The sequence below is a fragment of the Grammomys surdaster genome, unplaced genomic scaffold (genome assembly GCF_004785775.1).
Source record: "Grammomys surdaster isolate TR1022 unplaced genomic scaffold, NIH_TR_1.0 140, whole genome shotgun sequence".
Taxonomy (NCBI): domain Eukaryota; kingdom Metazoa; phylum Chordata; class Mammalia; order Rodentia; family Muridae; genus Grammomys; species Grammomys surdaster.
Genome location: NW_021604598.1, coordinates 1,190,692 through 1,216,158, shown reverse-complemented (window position 1 = coordinate 1,216,158; position 25,467 = coordinate 1,190,692). Strand labels below are relative to the sequence as shown.

The window sequence follows — 25,467 nt, the reverse complement described above, 5'->3', positions numbered from 1 at the left end:
CAAAGAAAATACAAAAAGCAAAAAGTTACTAAGTGAAAACATCAAGGAAATCCAGAACACAATGAGAAGACCAAACCTAAGGATAATAGGTATAGAAGAAAGCAAAGATTCCCAACTTAAAGCGCCAGTAAATATCTTCAACAAAATTATAGAAGAAAGCTTTCCTAACCTAAAGAAAGAGATGCCTATGAACATACAAGAAGCCTACAGAACTTCAAATAGACTAGATATAGCTGTGTCCTTAGAGGTCTGCCAGAGTTTGACATCTTCAGAAGCGGATGCTCACAGCTAACCATTGAACTGATCATGGGGTTCCCAATGGAGGAGTTAGAGTGAAGACTGTAGGAGCTGAAAGGATTTGTGGCCCCATTAGGAGAGCAACAATACCAACCAACCACAGCTCCCAGGGTCTAAACCACCAGTCTAGGAGCACTTAGGGAGGGATCCATGGCTTTAGCTGTATATGTAAGGGAGGATGGCCCTGTCGAGTATAGGTGGGAGAGGAGATCCTTGCTCCCATGAAGGCTGGATGCTGTGTGTGGGGGAATTCAAGGGTGGGGAGGTGGGAGTGGGAGGGTAGGTAGGGGCACTTCCTCATAGAAGCCAGAGGAGGGGTGATGGGATAGGGGGTTCCTGGATGGAGGGGAATGAGGTAAGGGGATAACATCTGAACTGTAAATAAAATATCCAATAAAAAAATGAAAAAAAAGAAAAAAGAAAAGAAGAAAAAAAGGAAAAAAGGACATATAAAAGCAAAATTTTTATGAAAATAGCATACTAAAATTTATTTCTTTTAGATAATACGTTGTAATTTAAAGTATTTTAAACATTTAGGTTTTCTAGATTATTCTTGTATTTTTGAAGATTATAATTATATCATTTACAATGTCCTCCCTCTAAAACTTGCCATATATGACTCCTTGAATGATTTGATCTCATTCAAATTAATGGCGTGCAACATACAGATATTTTTACAGAATGAATGAAATATAGAAATACACTGAATGGTAGCCAGAGTTTCCCCTGATACAAGAAAAAGCCATAAAGTTTTAGTTAAGTATTTTTGTTTTCTTCCTTTTTAAAAATTCTAATACTGAAAACCTCTAAGTGAGAGTAGTAATTGTAACCCAATTTGTGTAATTATGAGCTCTGGGCATTCTGTCTCCAAGATCATAAAAGAGTCAATAATTACTTCAGGCCATCAAAGTTCCAATGTCAAGGTTCAAGTACAGTTGGGGCACTGAAGTGTATTCTCCACTGGTGACTGATTGCATCAGGGGATTATTTCATTACTTATTAATATCAATCCTGTAAAAGGAACCAGGACCTTACATGAACAAGACAAAGGAGTTACTGTGGATCTTGGTCATGACCCAGCAAAGAATAAGCTTAAATAAGTAAGTGTTGAAAAGGATGAATGATAGAGAAAAAGCCCTTAGAAACATTGATCTCTCATCTTAAGAGGAAAGTTGATGAGAGGAAATTGACCTATTAATTTTCTTCTATGATGATTTGTTAATTTATGCTCTGTATTGTATTAAGGTGGGCTAATATATAAGTCAATTTTATTTCATCCCCCATGGATTGTGTTTGACAAAAACATCTCAGACACCAAAAGTAAAAGTAAAGTCTCTTTTAAAAACAATCTTACAATATTATGAGTGTGAGAGAAAAAAGAGGAAGGTGGATAACCACAGCATTTATTTCCCATCATCATCCTATGAGCCCCTCAAAATTGTTTCATAAGAAATTCTGTTATTATAAAAATGAGGAAGAATAGCAAGTAAAGGAGAACAGCAGTAGCATCTTGAACTATCGCTAAAGGATTTGAGCTCTGGACTCTGACCTATGCATTCCATATGGCTTATTTCTCTTCATTTACCTAATCATCTCTGCTTTGTCAATTACCAGCTTGTTTTCTAGAAAACAAAAAGTACAGCATTTATTCAGTTTTACACCAGAGAATTGAGCAAAAAAAAAAATAATGTAGTAATACACATTTGAAGTCGATCACTTAATTATTGACATGGGACCTTGGGACATTTTTTCTTTTCTTTTTTTTTACCAGAAGGGTCTTTCTTAGTTACTCCCAATAATAACCTCTTATGTGTTTCATTTCTTGTAAATTTAGGAGATTTATATTTTTCTTTTTTTGGGAGTCCTTATACACCACAGTGGTAGACATCAAAAATTTCAACAAAAAGGATAGCCGTATATCACAGGCAAAGAACACACAAAAACAGTAACAGTAATTCAAGGCAGTCTACCCTGGCCTCCAGGATAGCCTTGAAACTGTCCATATCCTCCTCCACTCAAAAAATATCACACTGCATGATAACATAAAATCAGATTTCCATTTTATTTACTCAGAAGGCTAAGTAGTATTATAATATATGCTTTAAATGTATGTGCAATCATAACCTCTAGAATTCAAGACTACTAGAAAAATATGATTCAGACAGACTAAGAAACAATATCAAGATGTAACCCCTGTAAGTATAAAGTATACAAGCAACATTGCACAGGCTGAGCAGACTGTACTTATAAATTTAGGATTTTGTGTGTGTGTGTGTGTGTGTGTGTGTGTGAGAGAGAGAGAGAGAGAGCGAGAGAGAGAGAGAGCGAGCGCAGAGGCTATTAATTTGAAAAGGAACAAGAAAGATTATATGACAGGGCCTATAAGGAGAATGGTGGGTTAAATGATATAATTACATTATAATCTTAAAACCTAATGAAAAAGAAAAAATATTAATCTAGAAAACTGTACTTTCATGTGTTTATCATGTGTTTAGCATATAACTTTGAAGATACATCCCATGTACTACTGCTTAGCGCACATCCTACAAACAGTAATGTTGATAAGTTCTAATTTATACTATTCTAAAAAGCAATAACTAAGCAAATACATTTTGAAATGGTTGAAAAAAATGAAAAACTTTACTCCATCAGACTAAGAAATGATTTAATTTTGAGCTTATTTATCTTTGTTTATTATTTCTATAATGCTTGGGAAGCTGTTAGTATCTCTGAGACTTGATGTTTTTATATGTGACAATTTTTAGTAAATACAATTGCATTGAATAGTAACAGAAAATGGAAAGTCAATTGTGTTACTAGGTATTGGCAAAATATTTATATATTATGAATAATAATATGTGAGGTTAAATTTCATAAAATCCAAATATAATACCCTGCAACCTAAAATATTTTCTATTTTATTTTAAATGGGAGGCTTCCCCTCCCATTGATGCCTAATAAGATAATCCTCAGCTACATATGCAGCTGGAGCCATGGGCCCCTCCGTGTGAATGCTTTGGTTGGTGGTTTAGTCTCTGGGAGCTCTGGGGGATCTGGTTGATATAATTGTTATTCCTATGGTGTTGCAAACCCTTTCAACTTCTTCAGTCCTTCCCCTAACTCCTTTCTAATTTGTGGATTTCAGCCAATATTTTAATTTTTTGTGCCATCTACTCCTCTTAGGTATGTTTGCTTCTTTTTGTTTTTTTGTTTTTTCTAGAGCTTGTATGTGTGCTCTCAAGTCACTAGTATGAGATCCCACTAATTTCTTCTTTTTCCAGTAATTTAGTAGGTTTTTTTCTTTTTTGTTCATCTTAGATCCTGATCACAGCTCTGGTTGCCTCCTCTCCTCCCATTCCAACCTTGACAAATTCCTTCCCCTATTGCCCCCTCCCCTTTTTCACAGAGAAAGGGAGGCACGCCTTGTGTACCAGTCCACCCTGGGATATCCAGTGATAAGCAGGACAGAAATGCTCTCCCGCTGAGGCCCAACCAGGTAGTTCTGGTAGGGAGAAGGGGAGCCAAGGGCAGGAACAAAGACAGAGACAGCGCCCACTCCACTTGTTAGGGGACCCACATGAAGACCAAGCTGTACATTTGCTACAAATATCTAGGGAGTCTAGGTCCAGCTCCTGCATGTTCCCCAGTTGGTGGCTCAGGCTATGTAAGCCACCATGGCACCAAGCTATTTGATTCTGTAAGTCTTCTTTTGGTATCCTTGACATCTCTAGCTTGTTTACTTCTATCCCCAACTCTTCCACGAGACTCCTCAGCTCCACCTGATGTTTGGCTGTGGGTTTCTGCATCTGATTCCATCTGTTGCTGGATAAAGCGTCTCAGGAGACAGCTATACCAGGCTCCTGTCTTAAAGCATAGCACTATTAGTGTCAGGAGTTGGCTTTCTCATATGGACATGTCTCAAGCTGTTGTAGTTGTTCCCTCAGTCACTGCTCCAGATTTATCTCTGTATGTCTTGTAAGCCAGACAAATTTTGGAATGAAGGTATTGTGAGTGAACTGATGTTCTGCTCCCTAATCTGGAAGTCCTTCCTGGCTACAGGAGGTGGCTACTTCAGTCTCTATATCTTGCTCTAGTAGGAATCTCAGCTAGAATCACCCCCATCGACTCCCTGTATCCTTTCTCATCCTAGGCCTGCAGCTAGTCACAAGAGATGCCCCAATTTCATTCTCTCTCCCAGCCCACTCCCCTGGCCTATCTCTCCACACCTAATAATCAGCCCTATTCCCCTCTTCACACTCCTCTATTCAGTCCCCTCACTCTATCTACCTCTGGTGACTCTTTAGAGTCCCCTTCTGAGTGCAATTCATGTATTCTCACTTGGGGCTATCTCACTACTCAATTTCTTTGGCTCTGTGGATTGTAACATTGTTGATCCTACACTGTTTGGCTAATGTCCACTTATAAGTGAATATATTCCATATGTATCTTTTTGGCTCTGGATTACCTCACTCAGGAAGATATCCTGAGTTGCATTCATTTGTCTGCAAAATTCATGTTGTTTAACTGAATGTCTGCATGCAAAATAATACGAATAGGTCCATATTTATAGACCTTCACAAAACTCAAGTCCAAATAGATCAAAGGCATAAACATAAAACATAACACACTAAATATAATAGAAGAGAAAGTGGGAAATAGCCTTAAATCTACCAGAACAGGAAACAATTTCCTGAGCAGAACACTAATTCCTCAGGTTTTAAGCTCAATAGTTGGTGAATAGGACCTCATGAACTTAAAAAGCTTCTTTAAGATACTATCAGATTGGGAAACTCAAGAAATTAGACACTAAAAGAATCAAGTAACTCAATTGAAAAAATGGTGTACAGAGTTAAACAGAGAATTTTCAGCAGAGGAATCTCAAATGCCTGAGAAGCAGTTAAAGAAATATTCAATATCCTTAGTCATCAGAGAAATGCAAATGAAAAAATCTTGAGACTCTATCTTCCAACTGTCAGAACAGCTGAGATCAAAAACTCCAGTGATAGCAGATGTTGGTGAGAATATTAAGCAAGGGGGACACTCCTCCATTGCTGGTGGAAACGCCAGCTTGTACAACCACTTTGGAAATCATTTTGGCAATTTCTCAGAAGAGTGAGAATTATTCTATCCAAAAGATGCCCCACTATACCACAAGGACACTTGCTCAACTGTGTTCAAAACAGCTTTATTCATAATAACCAGAAACTAGAACAACTAAATGTCCAACTAAAGAATGAGTAAAGAAAATATGGCACATCTACACAATAGAATACTATCCACATATTAAAAACAAAGACTTGACTAATATCTTTATGCAATCAATTAGGGCAATGGGTTTTCCTCTTATCATGGCTTTCATTGTGTCCCTTAAGATTATATATGTTAGGCATTCATTTTCATTGAATTCTAGAAAGTCATTTATTTATTTATTTATTTATTTATTTATTTATTTCATAAACCAGTAGTCATTGAGTAGAGAGATATTCAGTTTCTATGGGTTTGTGAGCTTTCTTTTGTTTCTGTTATTGTGAAGCCCAGCTTAATCCATTGTGCTCTGATAAGATACAGGAGCTTACTTCAATTTTCTTATATCTGCTGAGACTTGTTTTGTGTCCAAGTATATGGTCAGTTTTGAAGAAGGTTCCATGAGGTGCTGAGGATAAAGTATATTCTTTTCTCTTATGGTGGAATATTATATGTAGATATCTTTTAGGTCCATTTGATTCATAACATCAGTCAGTTTTATGTTGCTATCTACATGGTCCATCCATTGGTGAGAGTGGGAGGTTGAAGTCTCCCAATTGTAGTGCGTGGGGTTCACTATGTGACTTAAGCTTTAGTGATGTTTCTTTTATAAATATGGGTGGTCTTGCAAAAATATTCAGAATTGAGACATTATCCTGGAGGATTTTTCCTTTGATGAGTATGAAATCTCCTTACCCATCTCTTTTGATTAATTTTAGTTGAAAATCTATTTTATTAGATATTACAATGGTTACTCCAGCTTGCTTCTTGTTCCTATTTGCTTGGGAAATCTTTGTCTAGTCCTTTACTCCAAATTGATGCTTGTCTTTGTTGCTAAGTTGTGTTTCTTGTATGTAGAGAATGATGGATCCTGGTTTTGTATCCATCTTGTTAGAATGTGTCTTTTGTTAGAAAATTGAGTCCATTGTTGGTAAGAAATATTAATGAGCAACAATTTTTAATTTCTGTTCTAAAAATGGGGAAGATTGATGAATTTGTGTGTCATCCTTACACAGAGACAATGCTAATCTTCTCTGTATTGTTCATATTTTAGTATACGTGTTTCCAAAATGAGCACACTATAAAAATTATTTTAAAAATAAACTATTTAAATACGTACAGGAATATTAACAGGAAATTATATCCCCAAATTCCAAAGGTATTTGTTGGTTGTAAGGCAAGTGAGTAGATCAAGTCTCTGATTATAACAACTACATTTTTTAATGGGTAATTCCAAGTCTACAAAATAGTACTTCTTATATACTCATTATTAAATAATCATCATGCCATATTTGGAAGCAGTAAATATTACTCATAGAAGTAAAGAATTTAATAGTAATATATATTTCTTAAATGTCCAAAGTTATCTTAATAAGGTTTGCTTCTCTGACATTAAAGCAGGAACATAAAGATCTTCACATACTATTTTCCAATTAAATAGACTGTAAAGAATCCACAGTCATCTATACATTAAAAAATATTCACAGATGAATACATGGATAAATGATAGTGATTAACAATAGTCTCTGTAAGTCAAAGTCAAAATTGCATTCTTCTAAAGGTTCTGCATGCACAAATCCTTGAGAAAGTTTAAACCAGATAAACTCCCAGCACAGAGAATGGGAAAGTGGGCATAAAGTCCCATTATGGAAAAAGAAGGTACCTGTAATTGATAGCTTCTGGGAGAGAAAAACCTGTTTTCTTTAATGGAATAATGTGGTGACTTGAATATACTTGGCCCAAGGAGTGGCACTATTAGGAGGTGTGGCTTTGTTGAAGGAAATGTTTCACTTTGGGGTCAGCTTTGAGATTCTTCTCCTAGCTGACTTGAAGCTAGGAAGCTAGTCTTCTGCTGTCTGTCTTTGGAACAACATGTAGCTCCTCCAGCTCCACCTCTTCTTGGATGCTGCCATGCTTCCTGCCATGACAATGGACTGAACCTCAGAATCTGTAAGCAGCCCCAACTAAATGTTGTCTTCTATAAAGAGTTGTTTTGGTCATGATGTCTCTTCACAGCAATGGAAACCTTAACTAAGGAAAGTAACAGTGAATATACCAACCACACTCAATGCTCCAGAATAATTGGCCAATTATAATTCTTGTTTTGATTCAGTTTATCTTAGTTTTAGTTTTTATCTTTTTTTATGATGCTTTTTGCTTCTTTGCTTTCTTAGGTTTTTTCCAAAGATAACAATGTAAAGTGGGCTGGGTAGGGAGGAATCTGGGAGGAGTTCGGGGAAGAGAAATAATATAGCTAAAATACATTTTTAATTTTAAAACTTAAAAAGATTAAGATGATGAAACATTTTTTAGGCAGATCATTTACTATGCCCATTTTAAAAGTGAGTGATGGAACTAGAGAGATGGTTTAACAGTTAAGGGCAGGTTTTGCTTTTGTAAAGAAACTTGTTTTGGTTCCCAATACCCCCATGATAGTTCAAAAACATCTCTAACTCCAGGTTCAGGCAAAATGCTCACAGACAAAATTAATACATTTAATGGTAATTAAAAATGTCCACACATGTTTACATCATTTCCTGTACTTTTTCCGTTTACATTTTCCCAACTAAATCACAGTGAGAAACAATGACCCAAAGTAGTCTTCTATAATAGAAATATCAGTGGTGAGTTTATATGGTGTGGGGTTACTGAGAATTAAACACAAGTTTAGAGATGCCTCAGAAACTCAAGTTCTCAACTATAAATAAGGATTTTGATCAGAAAAACACAAGGTAGCATTATTTTTTCTCTTTCTTTTCTTTTTTTTTAAAAAATAAAATTGTAATTTTTGCTTATTCACACAGGGGTAATAAACACAAAAAGGCAGCACGTGGGGAAGGGGATGACACCGGAGTGTGGGTGTTCAGAGGGAGTACAGATATCTTTCAGAACAGGGTATCGGCTGGGTGAAGGTTCAGGGGACAGGTCACTATGACTCTGCCTATGATTCACTTGTCCTTATCTAAGTTGGTATTGTCTGCCAAGGCTCCCTATTTACAAGATCTATGACTACTCAGGCTGGTAACTTTCCACAAAAGCTGCCTGTTTACAATAGCTTATAGCCATCTGTTCCAATGTTTTTCGACAGAGACCCAAGACTTGGTGCTAGTATACATGTATGACAGGCCTATTGCTCATTTTAGACCTATGACTGATTTTAGGCCTCCAGTGTATAAACAGGGCTGCTCCTGACATCTCCTCTCTTCTCTAAGTATAGAAGGGCTGTGGTGATTCTAATCTTGTGAAGGTGGGGATAGAGGCCTGACTGCCAGTAATTGAAGAGGACTTTGTAATGGCTCCAGTCTCCCTGTCATTGTCCAGTGAGGCATGAGGGCCATACCCATCCCAACATCTTTTTCCTGGAGAGGGGATACTTTTGACATCAACGCCTATGCAGTCAGGCTTGTCCCTCAGGGAACACAGAGAGATATTTTAAACTTTTATTTATTTTCCCTTGCAGTGCTTAGCCTCACAGCCTAAGCAAGAATTCAGATCGTCAGCCAGAGGGAGTTCTGGACGGCCCCTCTCTGCTAGGTCTAGGGGTGGAAGTCCTCTCTTTTAGGTTGGGTGGAGATGGGTTTTGGGAGTATCCTGGATAGAGTAGCAACTTCATCTTGAGTCTCATGGTCCTCCATAGCTAACTTATGATAATGTATCTGAATAGGTTTTGCTACCAAATTATTTATCTGTTATTTCACAAAGTTAGCCATCCTATTTAAGGCCCAGGGACCAAAAGAAGTAAGCAAAAATAACCCAATTAATGGTCCCAAGATGGGAGGAAGTAGAGTTGACAACCATGGAGAGATTGAAAACCAATTCTTGTACCAGCTCTCATCTTTCTCTTTCTCTGTCTGTCTTTTCTCAGGGCCTTCTCTGACCTTTTTCATGCTCTCTTTAACCATCCCTGTCTTGTCTATGTAAAGGCAACATTCTTCTTTAAGGGCTATACACAGTCAAGAGCTATACAAGTCTTTTCTATTGTAAAAGGGTAAATCAAGTTCAATAAAGTCCTTTGCAATTTTTGGAGGTCTCTTAAGACAGTGAAACGAGGGATTTCTTCAGATTAGTGATGCCATTCTCTAGCTGTTTAATGTTCTTGTCAATGGCCCATCGAAGGTCTGAGCAGTATAAGTTTGGAGGCCAGCATCTGGCTTAGAACTTCTAACAGCAGACATCACGGGTGATTCATTTTTGCCTGAGATACTGCCCGGGTTAGAGCTCCTGGGAGGCCCTCTTCCTCTGAGTTTTGTGGGTTGGGTACAGAGCTGCCGCCTGGGTTCTGTTCTGTGCTTGGGCCCAGACCGGAAGTCCCACAAGGTAGCATTATTAACAGACCAAAGATGCTAAGATTGGAGGCCAAAAACCTTTTAATTATTACTTTTATCCTTTTAAAATTATAATTATATCATTCCTACCATCTTTTTATTCCCTCTAAGCGTTTGCTCATGCCTTCTTTTGCATTACTTCTGGACTTATATTCCTAAATATCTAAGTATAAGAGAAAAGCCCATGAGGTCTCACTTAGGACTGTAAGCAACTAAGATATATTGGGAGAAGGAAAAGTAATCTTCCTCAGAGCAGAGCATGCCATTTGATTGCCGAATACGCAATGATTAGACCTAAAAAGCATACATACAGGTGGAAATTTTTATTAGTTCTTTGAGAACTTTTTACAATGTGTTTTGTCACCCTCCCTGCCCTGATTCTTCAAAGATCCATTCCTCTTCATCTCTCATCCAACTTTGTGTCCATTTTCCCTCATCAAGACCAATTTGTGCTCCCAAAATATTCTTGGATTTTTCCACCAGAGCATGATAAACTTATCATAGATTACATTCTTAGAGAAAACTGGCCCTTAGTATTCTAATAGCTACGAATTGTCTAATAGCTTCTTAGTTAAGTGTTGAAGTTCATGTTCTTTTTCTCTATGGTAGGATTTGGTATGACTTGGGTTTACACAAGACTTATACATGTTGTTGCAACTGCTGAGAGGTTATATGTGCAACTGTTGAACTATGTCCAGAAGACACACACACACACACACACACACACACGACCATCCACTTCCTCTAAAACTTATATATTTTGACCTCCCGACTTCCACAGTGATCCGTGAACATGCTAATGAGGTGATATCATATATATGTTCCATTTAGGATTGAAAATACTACAGATTCATATTCCCCATACCTTATTCAGTTCTTGGTCTCCACATTGATCATCATCCACTGCAAATAGACCCTTCTTTAATGATGCTTGAGAGATGCCTTAATCATCAAAAATAATGATAAATAATCAGGAATTTAATACTATATGCATTTAGCAGAGTAATAGTAAGTTCACTGTGGTAGTAGATTTGCTCCAAAGAAACATTTTAGCATCTATTTGTCAGTTGTTAGACATTTAGTTTTTTAATATTCCCTGTCAGTCGTTGGACATTTAGTTTTTTTTTTTAAATATTCCCTAGCTATTGTAACTAGAGTAGCAATGAACATTACGAACAAATATTTGTGGGGTAGAATGTTCAATACATAAAGCATATGCAAAGAGGTGGGTCATAAGGTAGGTTTATTTCTACGTTTTTGAGAACTCTCATACTAATTTCCAAACAGGCTGCAACAGTTTGCAATCCCACCAACAATGAATGAGTTTTCTTTTTTCACTGTATTCCCTCTAGAATTTGTAATCAGTCATTCTGTTGATCTTTGCCTCTCTGACTGAGGTAAAATGAAGCCTCAAAGTTGTTTTGATTTTCATTTCTTTCATTGCTAGGGTGGAGGAATCTTTTAAGATATATATATGTATCTCCATTTTGGGGTGCCATTTTTTTTTTTTGCTCGCAGGCCCATTTTCTGAGTAAGTCATTTGTGTTTTTGATTATTTGTTTTGGGGTCAGTGTATTTGGAAGAATGTACATTGTAAATAGTAATCCTTAGACAGATATATATCTGGTAAATATTCTTTCCCATTCTGTGGGATTCATTTTTACATGGTTGATTATTTCTTTAGCTGTGTAGATTTTCAGTTTCAAGAATTATCATTTGTCAATTGTTGACATTAGTTCTTTGCCAAATGGACTTTTTCTAGTCAAGAAGTCCTTTCCTATTCCTATATCATGTAGGGTACTGACTATTCAATTTCAATTTTTCACATTTAGTTTTCCATCTTTTTTGAGTTAGTTGGCATGGAAGGTGATAGATACCGATCTAATTTCATTCTTCTACATGTAGTTATCCAGTGTTCCTAGCACCACTTGTTAAAGGTGCTTTGTCTCTACCACATAATTTGAGGGCCTTTGTCAAATATTAGGTGGCTAAAGTTATATGTGCTTATTCTTGGGTCTTTGATTTTGTTAAATTGGACTACATGTCTGTTTTGCAGCAAGTACCATATTGTTTTTATTACAACAGATATGTAATATATATTAAGTATTGCTATTGTAATCCTTCTAGTATTTTTTTCTCTCAGGACTTTTCTTTGTTAACTTTGGATTTTTAAGGTACAAGATTAATTTTAGGATATATTTTTTCCATCTCTGCAAAGGAACAGATGGAGATTTTGATTGGGGTTGCATTGGATCTGTAAAAAGCTTTTGGTAAAATGGTCATTTCCATAATATTAAATCAACTAATGCAAGAGCATGAGCTATATTTCCATTTTTGAGAGTTTTTTTTCCCCAGAAGTTTTCATTGTAGAGGTTCATATCTTCCTTGGTTAGGTTCTTCCTCTTACTTTATTCTCTTAGAGATTTTGTGAAGGGGAGAGTATCTTTTTCTCTGAATGTTTGCTGTTGATGCATAGAATAGCTATTGATTAGTGGAAGTTGATTCTATATTCTACCACATTGCTCAATTTGTTTATTTCTAGATGTTTTATGTTAGAGGTTTTGAGATTTCCAATATGTAATATCATGCTATCTGAAAATGGGAATAGTTTGATTTATTTTCCTAGTATCTATTTAGTGTCCTTTTGCATCAGCTATCATTCCAAGCACAATATAGAGAAGTGGGATAGTTGTGACTCCTTTCTCATTCCTAATATCAGTGGGATTGCTTCATGTTTCTATTTATTTATTTTTATTGGATATTTTATTTACATTTCAGACGTTATCCCCTTACCCCAGTTTCCCCCTGCCCCACCCAGGAACCCCCTATCCCACACCCCCTCCTGCTTCTATGAGGATGTGGCTCCACCCACCTCCCCACTCCCACCTCCCCACCCTCGAATTCCCCCACACTGGGCGTCCAGCCTTCATGGGACCAAGAATCTCCTCTCCCACCTATAACTGACAGGGGCATCGTCCTCTACATATACAGCTGGAGCCATGGGTCCCTCCCTATGTTCTTCCAGGCTGGTGGTTTAGACCCTGGGAGCTCTGGTTGGTTGGTATTGTTGTTCTCCCCATAGGGCTGCAAACCCTTTCAGCTCCTTCAGTCTTCTCTCTAACTCCTCTATTGGGAACCCCATGATCAGTTCAATGGTTAGCTGTGAGCATCGCCTCTGTATATGTCAGACTCTGGGAGACCTCTAAGGACACAGCTATATCAGGCTCCTGTCAGCATGCACTTCCTGACATCTACATCAGCATCTACCTTTGGTGATAGTACATGGGATGGATAACCAGGTGGAACAGTCTCGAGACAGCCACTCCTTCAGTTTTCTGTTCTACACTTTTTCTTCATATTTGCCCCCATGAGTAATTTGTTACTCCTTCTAAGAAGGACTGAAGTTCCCACACTTTGGTTTTCCTTCTTCATGAGACTCATGTGGTCTGTGAGTTGCATCTTGGGTATTGCGAGCTTCTGGGCTAATATCCAATTATCAGTGAGCAAATACCATGTGTAAATGAACACTTGGGCACAGGGGAAACATTCCTGAACAGAACACCAATAGCTTACGCTCTAAGATCAAGAATTGACAAATGCGACCTCATAAAATTGCAAAGCTTCTGTAAGGCAAAGGACACTGTCAATAGGACAAAACAGCAACCAACAGTTTGGGAAGAGATCTTTACCAGTTCCATATTTGATAGAGGGCTAATATCCAATATATACAAAGAACTCAAGAAATTAGACTCCAGACAACCAAATAACCCTATTAAAAATGGGGTACAGACCTAAACAAAAAATTCTCAACTAAGGAAACTCAAGTAACTGAGAAGCACCTAAAGAAATGTTCAACATCCTTAGTCATCAGGGAAAAATGCAAATCAAAACAACCCTGATATTCCACCTCACACCACTCAGAATGGTTAAGATAAAAAACTCAGGGAATAGTAGATGCTGGCAAGGATGTGGAGAAAGAGGAACACTCGTCCATTGTTGGTGAGGTTGGAAGCTGGTACAACCAGTCTGGAAATCAGTCTGGTGGTTCCTTAGAAAATTGGACATAGCATTACCCGAGGACCCAGCTATACCACTCCTGGGCATATACCCAGAAGATACTTCAATATGTAACAAGGACACATGCTCCACTATGTTCATAGCAGCCTTATTTATAATAGCCAGAAGCTGGAAAGAACTCAGATGTCCTTCACCAGAGGAATGGATACAGAAAATGTGGTACATTTACACAATGGAGTATTACTCAGCTATTAAAAACAATGACTTCATGAAATTCTTAGGTAAATGGATGGAACTAGAAAATATCATCCTGAGTGAGGTAACCCAATCACAAAGGAACCCACATGGTATTCACTCACTGATAATTGGTTATTAGCCCAGAAGCTTTATGTTTTTATATATTTAGGATGATGTTGACCATGTTTCATAGTCAGTTTTCATTAGGTTGAGGTATGTCCCTCTGCTCCTACATTTTCTAGGGTCTTTATAATGAAAGCATAATAAAGGTTGAATGTTATTGCAGATTTTTCTGCATCTATTGAGATGATAGTATAATTTTTGTCTTTAATTCTATTTATGTGATTTATTGAACACATGTGTTGAAGATTACTATATCTTCTGGATAAAACTAACTTGATCATGGTGAATAAGCTGTTTTTATGTGTGTTGGTATTGTGTTTGTAAGAATTTTATTGAGCATTTTTAAATCTATGTTGACCAGGATTGTTGCTCTTTAGTTTTCTTTTTTTTGGTGAGCCTTCACCTTATGTTACTTTTGTGATGATACTGGGTTCGTATGAAGAGTTCAGAAGTGTTTCTTCTTTCTATATTTTTAAAAACAATTTAAGATTTGGCTCTCTGCAGTAAACATCTGGTATAAATTAGTTGTCAATCAATCTAGCCCTGGACATCTTTAGCTAGAAATCTTTTTATTACTATTTCAACTTCCTAATTTATGACAAATATGTTTAGTTTGATTAATTCTTCTGGGCTTAGTTTTGGTGATTTGGTGAATCTATAATTCATTCATTTCTTTTTTGCTTATATGTAGTTTAGATTTAAAGTAAATTCTTTTAAATTAATTATTTGATTTACTTATATTCTAGTCATTGCTCTTCCTTCCTACAGTTCTTCATCCCATTCCTCCTCTCTCTGGCCTCTGAAAGGGTGCTCTCCTCCTACCAGGCCTCCCCCTCCCTGGGGCCTCTCTAGAGAATTAAACACAACTCCAACTGAGTTCAGACCAGGCAGACCTCTGGTACATATGTGCCAGGGGCCTCAGATTTGCCTGTGTATGCTCCTGGTTGGTGGCTCAGTCTCTGGGAGCTATCTGGGGTCTGAGTTAGTTGAGACTGCTGATCTTCCTATGGGCTCACTCTCCCCTTCAGCTTCTTTACTTCTTCCCCTAATTCAGCTACAGGGATTCCCTATTTCAGTCTAGTGGTTGGGTGTATCTGCATCTGTCTCAGACAGCTGCTGGTAGGGCCTTTCAGAGGACAGTCAGGCCAGGCTGTCTATGAGCACATCATAGCCTTAGTAACAAGGTCAGGCTTTGGTGCCCCCTGCCATGAGATGGATCTCAAATTGGGCTGGTCAATAGATAGCCTTTCATTCAGTCTCTTCTCTGTTTTTATACATACAATTCTTTTAGACAGGGACAATTCTGGGTCATAAATTTTGACTGGAGATGGTAACTCCATCCCTCCACTTGAGGCCCTATCTATTGGAGGTGGACTTGTCAAGTTCTCTCTCCCCAATGTTGGGCATTTTGGCTAAGGTCACTCCCATTGAGTCCTGAGAGTCTCTCACCTCCCAGGTTTCTGGGAGTTTCTAGAGGGTCTCACGGTCTCCCAACCCCAGATGCTACATATTTTCATTCATTCTCCTGTCCTCTGGGTTTCTCTCCTGTTTCCCTTTATAACTAATGGTCATTATCACTACTGCTTTGTAGTACAGTTTGAGGTCTGGGATGGTGATTCCCCCAGAAGGTTTTCCTACTTAATCTAGTACAAAATTTTAAAGTATTCCCTTGTAACAATTATGTTCACTACCTAAATGAACTATGGTGAATTACTATACAAGATAACACAGTTTAGGCAATAGGTGTTTTCATAAAGTAGCTACCTATGACTTAAGAAAAATGTGCTATATTCTGTTTTTATTGTTGTTCTGCAATAGTAAGGATTTTTAAAAGTGAAAAGATATTATTTCCTTCTGTGCCATTAAAAAAGATTGCTTTATTTTTTCATGATCCTAAACTTCTGATCCCTCATGTTCTGGCTTTAGTACTCTGTTAAGTTTACTTTCTCACTAATATACTTGTATAAAAGATTATAGCATGGAAACTTATATGTAGAGTTGTAGATGATTGGTCTTGTCATGATACTAAAAGCTATGGACCTCAAGTGAGAACATTTTACTTGTAATAAGTTGGACTTAAAAAAAAGTTTTTTCCTTTTTAAATTATTTCTCTTTTTTTCTGAGATCATAGTGTAATTTACTTCATGTCATGTACTTTTCCAATAAATTTTGTTTCTCTAAAGGTGTCCAAACAATACAGAAGCACAAAATCTACAAATGGTCTCACATTTCCATCTCATGAGCCTCTCAGAGAATCCAGAACTGCAGCCTTTCCTTTTTGTGCTGTTTTTATCCTTCTATATGGTCACAGTGCTTGGAAATCTGCTCATCATTCTGGCTGTGAGTTCTGACTTCCACCTCCATACCCCCATGTATTTCTTTCTCTCCAACCTTTCCTGTTCTGACATTTGTTTGATCTCCACTACAGTCCCAAAGATGATTTGGGATATTAGAAATCAAAGAAGAGTTATCTCTTATGTGGGCTGTCTAACACAGATGTCCATGTTTATAGTTTTTGGGTGTATGGATAGTATGCTTCTGACTGCAATGGCCTATGATAGGTTTGTGGCCATCTGTCACCCTCTGCATTACAAGATCATTATGAATCCTAACCTCTGTGTCTTCTTAGTTTTGGCATCTGTTTTGGCCAGTCTTGTGGACTCTCAGGTGCACAATTTGATTGTGCTTCAATTTACATACTTCAGTGACATAGAAATCTCTAATTATTTTTGTGATCCTTCACAACTTCTTAATCTTAACTGTTCTGAAATGTTCACCAAAAACATAGTTATACATTTTATTGGTGTCTTTTTTGGTTTATTTTCAATCTCAGGAATTATTTTCTCATACTATAAAATTATTTCTTCCATCCTGAGAATTCCATCAACAGATGGAATGTATAAAGCCTTTTCCACCTGTGGATCTCACCTGTCAGCTGTTTGCTTATTTTATGGAACATCCATTGGAGTGTATATTGGTTCAACTGGATCAAATTCTCCTGAAAACTGTGCAGTTGCTTCACTTATGTACACAGTGGTCACACCTATGCTTAATCCCTTAATTTACAGCCTGAGGAACAGGGATATTAAAACTGCCCTATGGCAGCTGCAGAGAAGAGCAATGTAATTGCATAACACCTTCCATCATTTTTGAAGTTTGAGTTCTTAACTCAACTACCTAACCATAAAAATATAACCTCTTTGGTGTTGTGGCTTTAATTTCACTCCACAAATACCTAAATACATATTCCTTTAGTTTGTCCTTAATTAAATTGAATGAGACTACCTACTGATGAATTAGTTAACCATCCATCAGATAAACTAATATTCTATTTCATCCCAGCCAAAATTTTCAGTGACTAAGGAAACAAATAAAAATAAACTATAATAAAGATATGGAGCAAAGAGAACATTTATACATCACCATGGCTTCTGGTCTGCACCTGAGCACTGAGCAGATCTTGGGCTTCAGCTCTGCATCCAATCCCACAAAATCCAGACTAGGCAGGGGTCCCAGGAGCTCTAACCCCAGCAGTATCTTAGGTAAGGAGACAGCAACACCCTCCCCAAACAGGGAATAACTGGGACCCATTGGGACCCAGGAATTCACTCCTGGCCAGGGGCACCAGTCCCTTCCAGTCTGCACCTGAGCACTGAGCAGGTCTTGAGCTTCAGCTCTGTACTCAATCCCACAAAGCCCAGAGGAGGTGAGGCTACCAGGAGCTCTAACCTCAGCAGCAACTCATACTCCAAACAGTTCTGACACAACCAAGATAATGTGAAAGATGAGCTCCAGTCAGAAACAGTGATTGCAAGTAGCACTAAAGATAACCAGATGGCAAAAGGCAAGCACAAGAACATAAACATCAGCAACCCAGGGTACTTGGCATCATCAGAACCTAGTTCTCCCTCAATAGAAAGTCCTGAATATCCCATCACACCAGGAAAGTAAGACTCAGATTTAAAATCACTTCTCATGATGATGATAGAGGGCTTTAAGAGGACAAAAATAACACTCTCAAGGAAATTGAGGAGAATACAGGTAAACAGGTAGAAGCCCTTAAAGAGGAAACACAAAAATCCCTTAAATAATTACAAGAGAACACAACTAAACAGGTGATGGAATTGAACAAAACCATCCAGGACATAAAAATGGAAGTAGAAACAATAAAGAAATCACAAAGGGAGACTGCCCTGGAGATAGAAAGCCTAGGAAAGAGATCAGGAGTCATAGATGCAAGCATCACCAACAGAATACAAGAAATAGAAGAGAGAATCTCAGGTGTAGAAGATACCATAGAAAATACATAGAAAATAGAAAATACTGACACAACTGTCAAAGAAAATACAAAATGAAATAAACTCCCAACCCAAAATATCCAGGAAATCCAGAACACAATGAGAAGACTAAACCTAAGGATAATAGGTATAGAATAAGCAAAGATTCCCAACTTAAAGGGCCAGTAAATATCTTCAACAAAATTAAAAAAAAAAACTTCCCTAACCTAAAGAAAGAGATGCCTATAAACATACAAGAAGCTTAAAGAACTCCAAATAGACTAGATTAAAAGGAAATTCTCTCCATCACATAATAATCAAAACACCAAATCCAAAACACAAAGAAAGAATATTAAAAAGCAGTAAGGGAAAAAGGTCAAGTAACATATAAAGGCAGACCTATCAGAATTACACCATACTTCTCATCAGATTATAAAAGCCAGAAGCTCCTGGCCAGATGTCATACAGACCCTAAATGAACACAAATGCCAGCCCAGGCTACTATACTCAACAAAATTCACAATTATCATAGATGGAGAAACCAAGATATTTCATGACAAAACCAAATTTATACAATGCCTTTCCACAAACCCAGCACTGTAGAGGATAATAGAGGGAAAATGCCAACACAAGGAGGGAAATTATATCCTAGAAAGAGCAAGAAAGTAATCTTCTTCTAACAAATTAAGAAGAAGATAGCCACATAAACATAATGTCACCACTAATAAAAAAATAACAAGAAGCAACAATCACTTTTCCTTAATATCTCTTAACATCAATGGACTCAATTACCCAATAAAAAGACATAGACTAATGGACTGGATATGTAAACAGGACCCAGCATTATGCTGCATACAGGAAACCCACCTCAGTGACAAAGACAGACACTACCTTAGAATAAAAGGTTGGAAAACATTTTTTTAAGCAAATAGTTCTAAGAAACAACCTGGAGTAGCCATTTTAATATCGAATAAAATCCACTTTTAACTTAAAGCTATCAAAGAGGATAAGGAAGGACACTTCATACTCATCAAAGTAAAAGTCAAACAAGATTAACTCTCAATTCTGAACATCTATGCTCCCAATGCAAGAGCACCCACTTTCATAAAGGAAATCTTACTAAAGCTCTAAGCACAGATTGCACCTCATGCAATAATAGTGAGAGAGTTTAACACCCCACTCTCATCAATGGACAGATCATGGAAACTGAAATAAAACAGAGCCACAGTGAAACTAAGAGAAGTTATGAACCAAATGGATTTAACAGATACCTATAGAACATTTCATTTCAAAACAAAAGAATATAGCTTCTAGTACCTATCCATTCTGCTGCACATTTGGGGGCCACTCTGTACCTGCCCATTCTGGACAGTCAACAGGGTCTAGCAAGAGAGAGAGTGGGAATGGAGGGGCAAGAGAAGCAAAGAATGGAGACAAGACAGAGGATCTGATCAAGTCTCTCTCTTTATCGAAAGGAAATCCTGGGTATTTATATGCTTTTCTACGTGCCTTGCTGCCATGGACAAGCAGGGGAAGACAGCTGAAGGCACTTTGTCACATGCCTTGCAGTGTGAATATCACATGCACCTTGCAGCTGGGGGCACTAAACAGCAAAACAAGATATGTGAGAAAAACAAAATGTTTATCAGAGTGTGCTCAGCTGTTGTAGGCTGTTGAAAACAAGTCTCTTGTCAGGGTATATGGCTCGAGATGGCCGCAAAGATGATAGCCGCTTTCTGCTAGGAGTCGGCTCCCAACACCTTCTTCTCAGCACCTCATGGTACCTTCTCCAAAACTGACCATATACTTAGTCACAAAACAGGCCTCAACAGATACAAGAAAAATGAAATAATCCCATGCATCCTATCAGATCACCATGGACTAAGGCTGGTCCTCAATAAAGACAAAAACAATAAAAAGCCCACATTCATGTGGAAACTGAACAACCCTCTACTCAATGATAACCAATGAACCCCAATACCTATGGTCACTTGACCTTTGACAAAGGAGCTAAAACCATCCAGTGGAATAAAGACAGCATTTTCAACAACTGGTGATGGTTCAACTGGAGGTCAGCATGTAGAAGAATGCAAATTTATCCATACTTATCTCCTTGTACAAAGCTCAAGTCCAAGTGGATCAAAGACCTCCACATAAAACCAGATACACTGAAACTAATAGAAGAGAAAATGGGGAAAAGCCTCTAACACGTGGGCACAGGGGCAAAGTTCCTGAATAGAACACCAATGGCTTATGCTCTAAGATCAAGAATTGTCAAATGGGACCTCATAAAACTGCAAAGCTTTTGTAAAGCAAAGAACACCATCAGTAGGACAAAGTAGCAACCAACATATTGGGAAAAGATCTTTACCAATCCTGTCTCTGATAGAGGGCTAATATCCAAGGTATACAAAGAACTGAAAAAAATTAGACTCTAGACAAATAACCTGAGTAAAAAGTTGAGTACCTAACACAAAAACAAAGCGAAGTCCTAAACAAAGAATTCTCAACTGAGAAAACTCAAAGGGCTGAGAAGCACCTAAAGAAGTGTTCAACATCCTTAGTCATCAGGGTAATGCAAATCAAAATGATCCTGAGCTTTCATGTCACACCAGTCAGAATGGCTAGGATCAAAAACTCAGGTGACAGCAGATGCTGGCAAGGATGTGAAGAAAGAGGAACACTCCTCCATCTTTGGTGGGATCATAAGCTGGTACAACTACTATGGAAAGCATTCTGCTGTTCCTCAGAAAATTGAACATAGTATTACCTGAGGACCCATCTATATCACTCCTGTTCATATACTCAAAAGATACTTCAACATATAACAAGGACACATGCTCCACTATGTTCACAACAACCTTATTTATAGCAGCCAAAAGCTGGAAAGTACCCAGATGTCCTTCAACAGAGGAATGGATACAGAAAATAGTACATTTACTCAATGGAGTTCTACTCACGTATTAAAAACCATGAATTGATGAAATTCTTAGGCAAATGGATGGAACTGGAAAATATCATCCTGAGTGAGGTAACCCAATCACCAAAGAACACATATAGTATTCACTCACTAATAAGTGGATATTAGCCCAAAAGCTCACAATATCTAAGATACAGTGTATAAACCACATGAAGCTCAAGAAAAAGAAGATAGACCAAAGTGTGGGTGCTTTGGTTCTTTTTAAAAGGCATAACAAAGGCAGAGCTCCCAGATTCTAAACCTCCAGCCTGGGAACACAAAGGAAGGGAATCATGGCTCCACCTGTATAGGTATTTGAGGATGGCCTTGTCAGGGATCAGTGGAAGAAGAGGGCCTTGGTCCCTGAAAATTTGGATGCACTAATGTTGGGGAGCAGGGAGGCAGGAATGGGTGGATGGGTTGGGGCACACCCTCACAGAAGTAGGAGGAGGGGGGATGGGATAAGGGGTATTTGGGGAGAATGACAGAGGTGATAACATTTGAAAGATAAATAAATAAAATATCCAATAAAAAAACAGATAATGGAATTGGCAATTGTAGTTGAGTAGTTGAGACTTTTTATCAACAATTTATTATGGGGATTCCTTACAATCCACAAGGACAAGATATTGTGGAAGGGGCCCATGGAACTTTAAAACAATATGTTCATAAAATAAAAAAGGGGGAAGTATATACCCTAACACCACAAATTTATTTAAATCATACTCTTTTAATTTTTAATTTAAAACATTTTTTGATGCCAAGGCACTTTCTGTTGAGTGTCTATGGCACCCTTCAACTAGGCGTACTTATGCCTAAGTGAAAAAGAAGGATTCACTTACAGGCATATGGCATGATCCCAACCAGGTATCTAATATGGGGAATAGGGCATATTTATGTTTTCTGCAGGATGCTGTTGGAGCATGGTGGCTGCCAGAGCGATGAGTGAGACATGCTGTTACTGAGACAAAGACTGATGCTGACCTGTGAGTTGGCTAAATGCCCTGACAAGGGTGTCTAGGAAGTTGTATTGAACATATGTTCCTGACCCACCTTTGCTTGCCTATATCCCAGATTGGACAATTTACCTTGCCTCAAATTTTTAGACCTTGTGGGACAGAGAATCAAAAAGAGAAACTATAATGCCTCTTATATAATTCTTAAATGTGACCAGTTATTTGGACTCAATCATGTACTGGTCTAGAAATCAATCCAATATTGGAAATAATAGTCTTCATTTGGAAGGCTGGTTCTGGACATTTTCAGAGGCATATTTGTAAGTTAGCTGCAGTTCTCTATGATATTATGATAGCAAGAAATAAATTTGGGACAGGATCTGGATTTAAAACAAGAGTTAGTACATGTTTTCAGGCTCTTTTAATTGTCAAGCTAAAATTGGTTTTGTCTCTTCTTTTTAAAAAAAATTTTTTTGGTTTTGTCTCTTCTACAGCATTTATTGTAAGTGTCATTGACTGTATACTTTCAAATTGTGTTAGTGTGTTGAAACCTGGCATGTCTGTTATGGGGGTCTATCAACCAGCTTTTGCCTTACTGACCTGAGTATTAGAAAACCTTGATTCTCTGAAAAAAGCTTGAAAGTGCTGGAAGAAGTGAGTTAGGTTTCAAGCAGAAGCAAGAGGGTAGCAGGCTTGATTATAGCTGGTATAACAGCTTTATTTCATTAATTGCTAGCACCACTGCTTCTGCAATAGCTTTGGCACAAGGAGTTAAGACAGCTATTTTTTGTTAACTATCTAGGAAAAAAATGTTACTAATGTATGAATATACAAAAGGATTTATATAGGTGTCTGGAACAATGGATTGATGCTCCATATCATATTTAAATTATCTGAAGGAGGTTTAGGATTCAAGAGTTAGGAGCCATGTCAAGTGTCATGACAAATACCATTGGAGTGGTGTTACTTCTAAAATTTGCAATGATTGTCATTACAATTAGAAAAAAGTTTAAAGACACCTGTAGGATATTTGGCATAATTTTAACACCTCTCTGGGTGTTTTAACTTTGCATAGTGAGATTATGAATTTAAAGAATGCTGCTCTGTTGAGCTTTGATGTTTCAGATAATGCCAATAAAATTATCCATGGCATGTGGTCAGTATTTCCATTTTGCTCAAACTTCAGGTATGGTATATACAGCTTGATCATGCTAGCCCTTCTTGTCCTGGGAGTACTTTTATGCCTTCCCATCGTGTTAAAGCTTGTCTCTAACTATATCAACAGGTTGGCAGACAAAGTACATGACTTGAAACTGAAAATGGACCCCCAGAGTTATTAATTTAACAGTCTGGCAAGCCAAGGACGGGTAAGATTCTGCGCAGAGCCTTACCAACCTAAGACAGAAGTGCATTGCCTTTGATAATGCATATTCCACAGCGGGTAATGAAGGCACTCATGTCAGAACTACTTAAGACAGGCTCAGTCTGGTTTATGCAATACAAAGGAGGAGATGTGGAGAGATTTTGAGGCTGCCTGGCAGGAGTCTGACATGGGCCATGGAGAAGGAAATGGGCTGCAGGCAGGAATCTGACATTGGTCTGGAAAAAAGAAGTAATTACAGGCAGGAATCTAAATCTTAAGCTAGAACAAAGAAGTAGGCTTCAGGAATGAAAATGACTTTTGGCTAGGACAGGGAAGTCGGCTCAAATATTTTGGTCATCCCGATAAGCCCTTGGAAATAGTGATCACAGGAGTGATCATGGGACTCTGTTTATTGTTGTGTGTGTTCTTCGACTATCTGGGTTTATTGTCTTGCTTGTTCCTTGACTATTTGCATCTATTGTATTGCTAGTTCCTCAACCTAGAACTGACCTTAATACTTGCATGTAATTTAAATAGTATAAAAGCAAAAAAGGAGGAGGAGGGATGGGATAGGGGATTAATGGGGGGGGATAGGGAAGGGGATACATCTGAAATGTAACTAAAGAAAATATCCAATTATACATCACCATGGGAACATAAACTACTCCTGTAACTATTGAAGTCATATGGACCTTCCTCAAGAAAACCAAAAGTTAATCTTCTTTATGATCCAGCTCTATAATTTTGGGGTACTTATGGAAAGAACTACAATTCAACATTTCATAGAAACTATTTCCTATCAATTTTATTTCTGGTTTACGCACAATTTTAGAGACATATATGTTTTCAAAAATAGAGAACTGGGTAAAGAAAATGCATGAAATATTTTACATAATGAAATGCTCTTCAGACATGATGAATAAGGCTATATCATTTGCAGAAAGGAATGCATTCAGCTAGAGATAATATTTAGTGAATTATGCAAGTTTCAGAAAAACAAATAATTGTTTTCTCTCATTCATGGTTCCTATATTGTATACAGATACAAAAGATCATCTATGCATGTGTGACATGAAGTATAAAGAAATGTCTCTAGTGGGACATGAACACTAATAGGATGGATTGGGAAGAAAGGATATAAGATGTATAATGGAAATATACTCATAATCATGTAATGTGCATTTGAATAAAATGTTTAAGATAAATAAATTTCAAAATATTGCTGACTATATCTCATAATCAGAGACTCTTATTTAGATGTATCTGTCTACCTCCATAACTGACATGCTGGATTTCAAAACACAAACACAATTAGAAGGTGTACAATCAATGCATCTTACATTAAATACTGCAGAAGAAACAAAAGTAATTTTAATTTGACAATTATAAGTGCCTTAACACGTGTACTAATACTTGTTTGAAACCCAGATCCTGTCCCAAATTTATATCTTGCTAACAAAACATCATAGAGAACAGCAGCTAACTTCCAAATATGCCTCTGAAAATGTCCAGAACCAGCCTTCCAAATGAATACTATAATTTTCAATATTGGATTGATTTCTAGACAAGTACATCATTGAGTCTGAATAACTGGTCACATTTAAGAACAATACAAGAGGTATTATAATTGCTCTTTTTGATTCTCTGTCCCACAAGGTCTAAAAATTTG

At 37.5% G+C, this 25,467-nt stretch overlaps 1 protein-coding gene and 1 non-coding gene across 3 annotated transcripts; one reads left to right on the top strand and one right to left on the bottom strand.

Annotated features, from left to right (window-relative positions):
• Positions 1-1,323: 1,323 nt before the first annotated feature.
• On the top strand, positions 1,324-17,470 carry LOC114618221 (olfactory receptor 18-like). Of its 2 annotated transcripts, none has more exons than XM_028763917.1 (2): positions 1,324-1,397; positions 16,427-17,470. In XM_028763917.1, exons 1-2 carry the CDS (start codon positions 1,333-1,335, stop codon positions 17,367-17,369), a joined length of 1,008 nt encoding a protein of 335 aa, XP_028619750.1. In that variant the 5' UTR covers positions 1,324-1,332; the 3' UTR covers positions 17,370-17,470. The 2 variants fall into 2 exon arrangements, with proteins under 2 accessions (XP_028619750.1, XP_028619751.1); XM_028763918.1 differs by lacking the exon at positions 1,324-1,397 and adding an exon at positions 11,356-11,384 and having other exon boundaries at positions 16,427-17,369.
• On the bottom strand, positions 6,513-6,619 carry LOC114618281. Its single transcript, XR_003710941.1, has one exon. It is a non-coding gene; the product is annotated as a U6 spliceosomal RNA (small nuclear RNA).
• Positions 17,471-25,467: the final 7,997 nt, after the last annotated feature.

Excerpts from the sequence above, each read along its gene's own strand:
- LOC114618221 (XM_028763917.1), top strand. The coding sequence starts at position 1,333 with ATGAACAAGACAAAGGAGTTACTGTGGATCTTGGTCATGACCCAGCAA. Across the intron at positions 1,398-16,426 it reads CAAAGAATAAGCTTAAATAA|GTGTCCAAACAATACAGAAG; the intron begins GTAAGTGTTGAA and ends GTTTCTCTAAAG.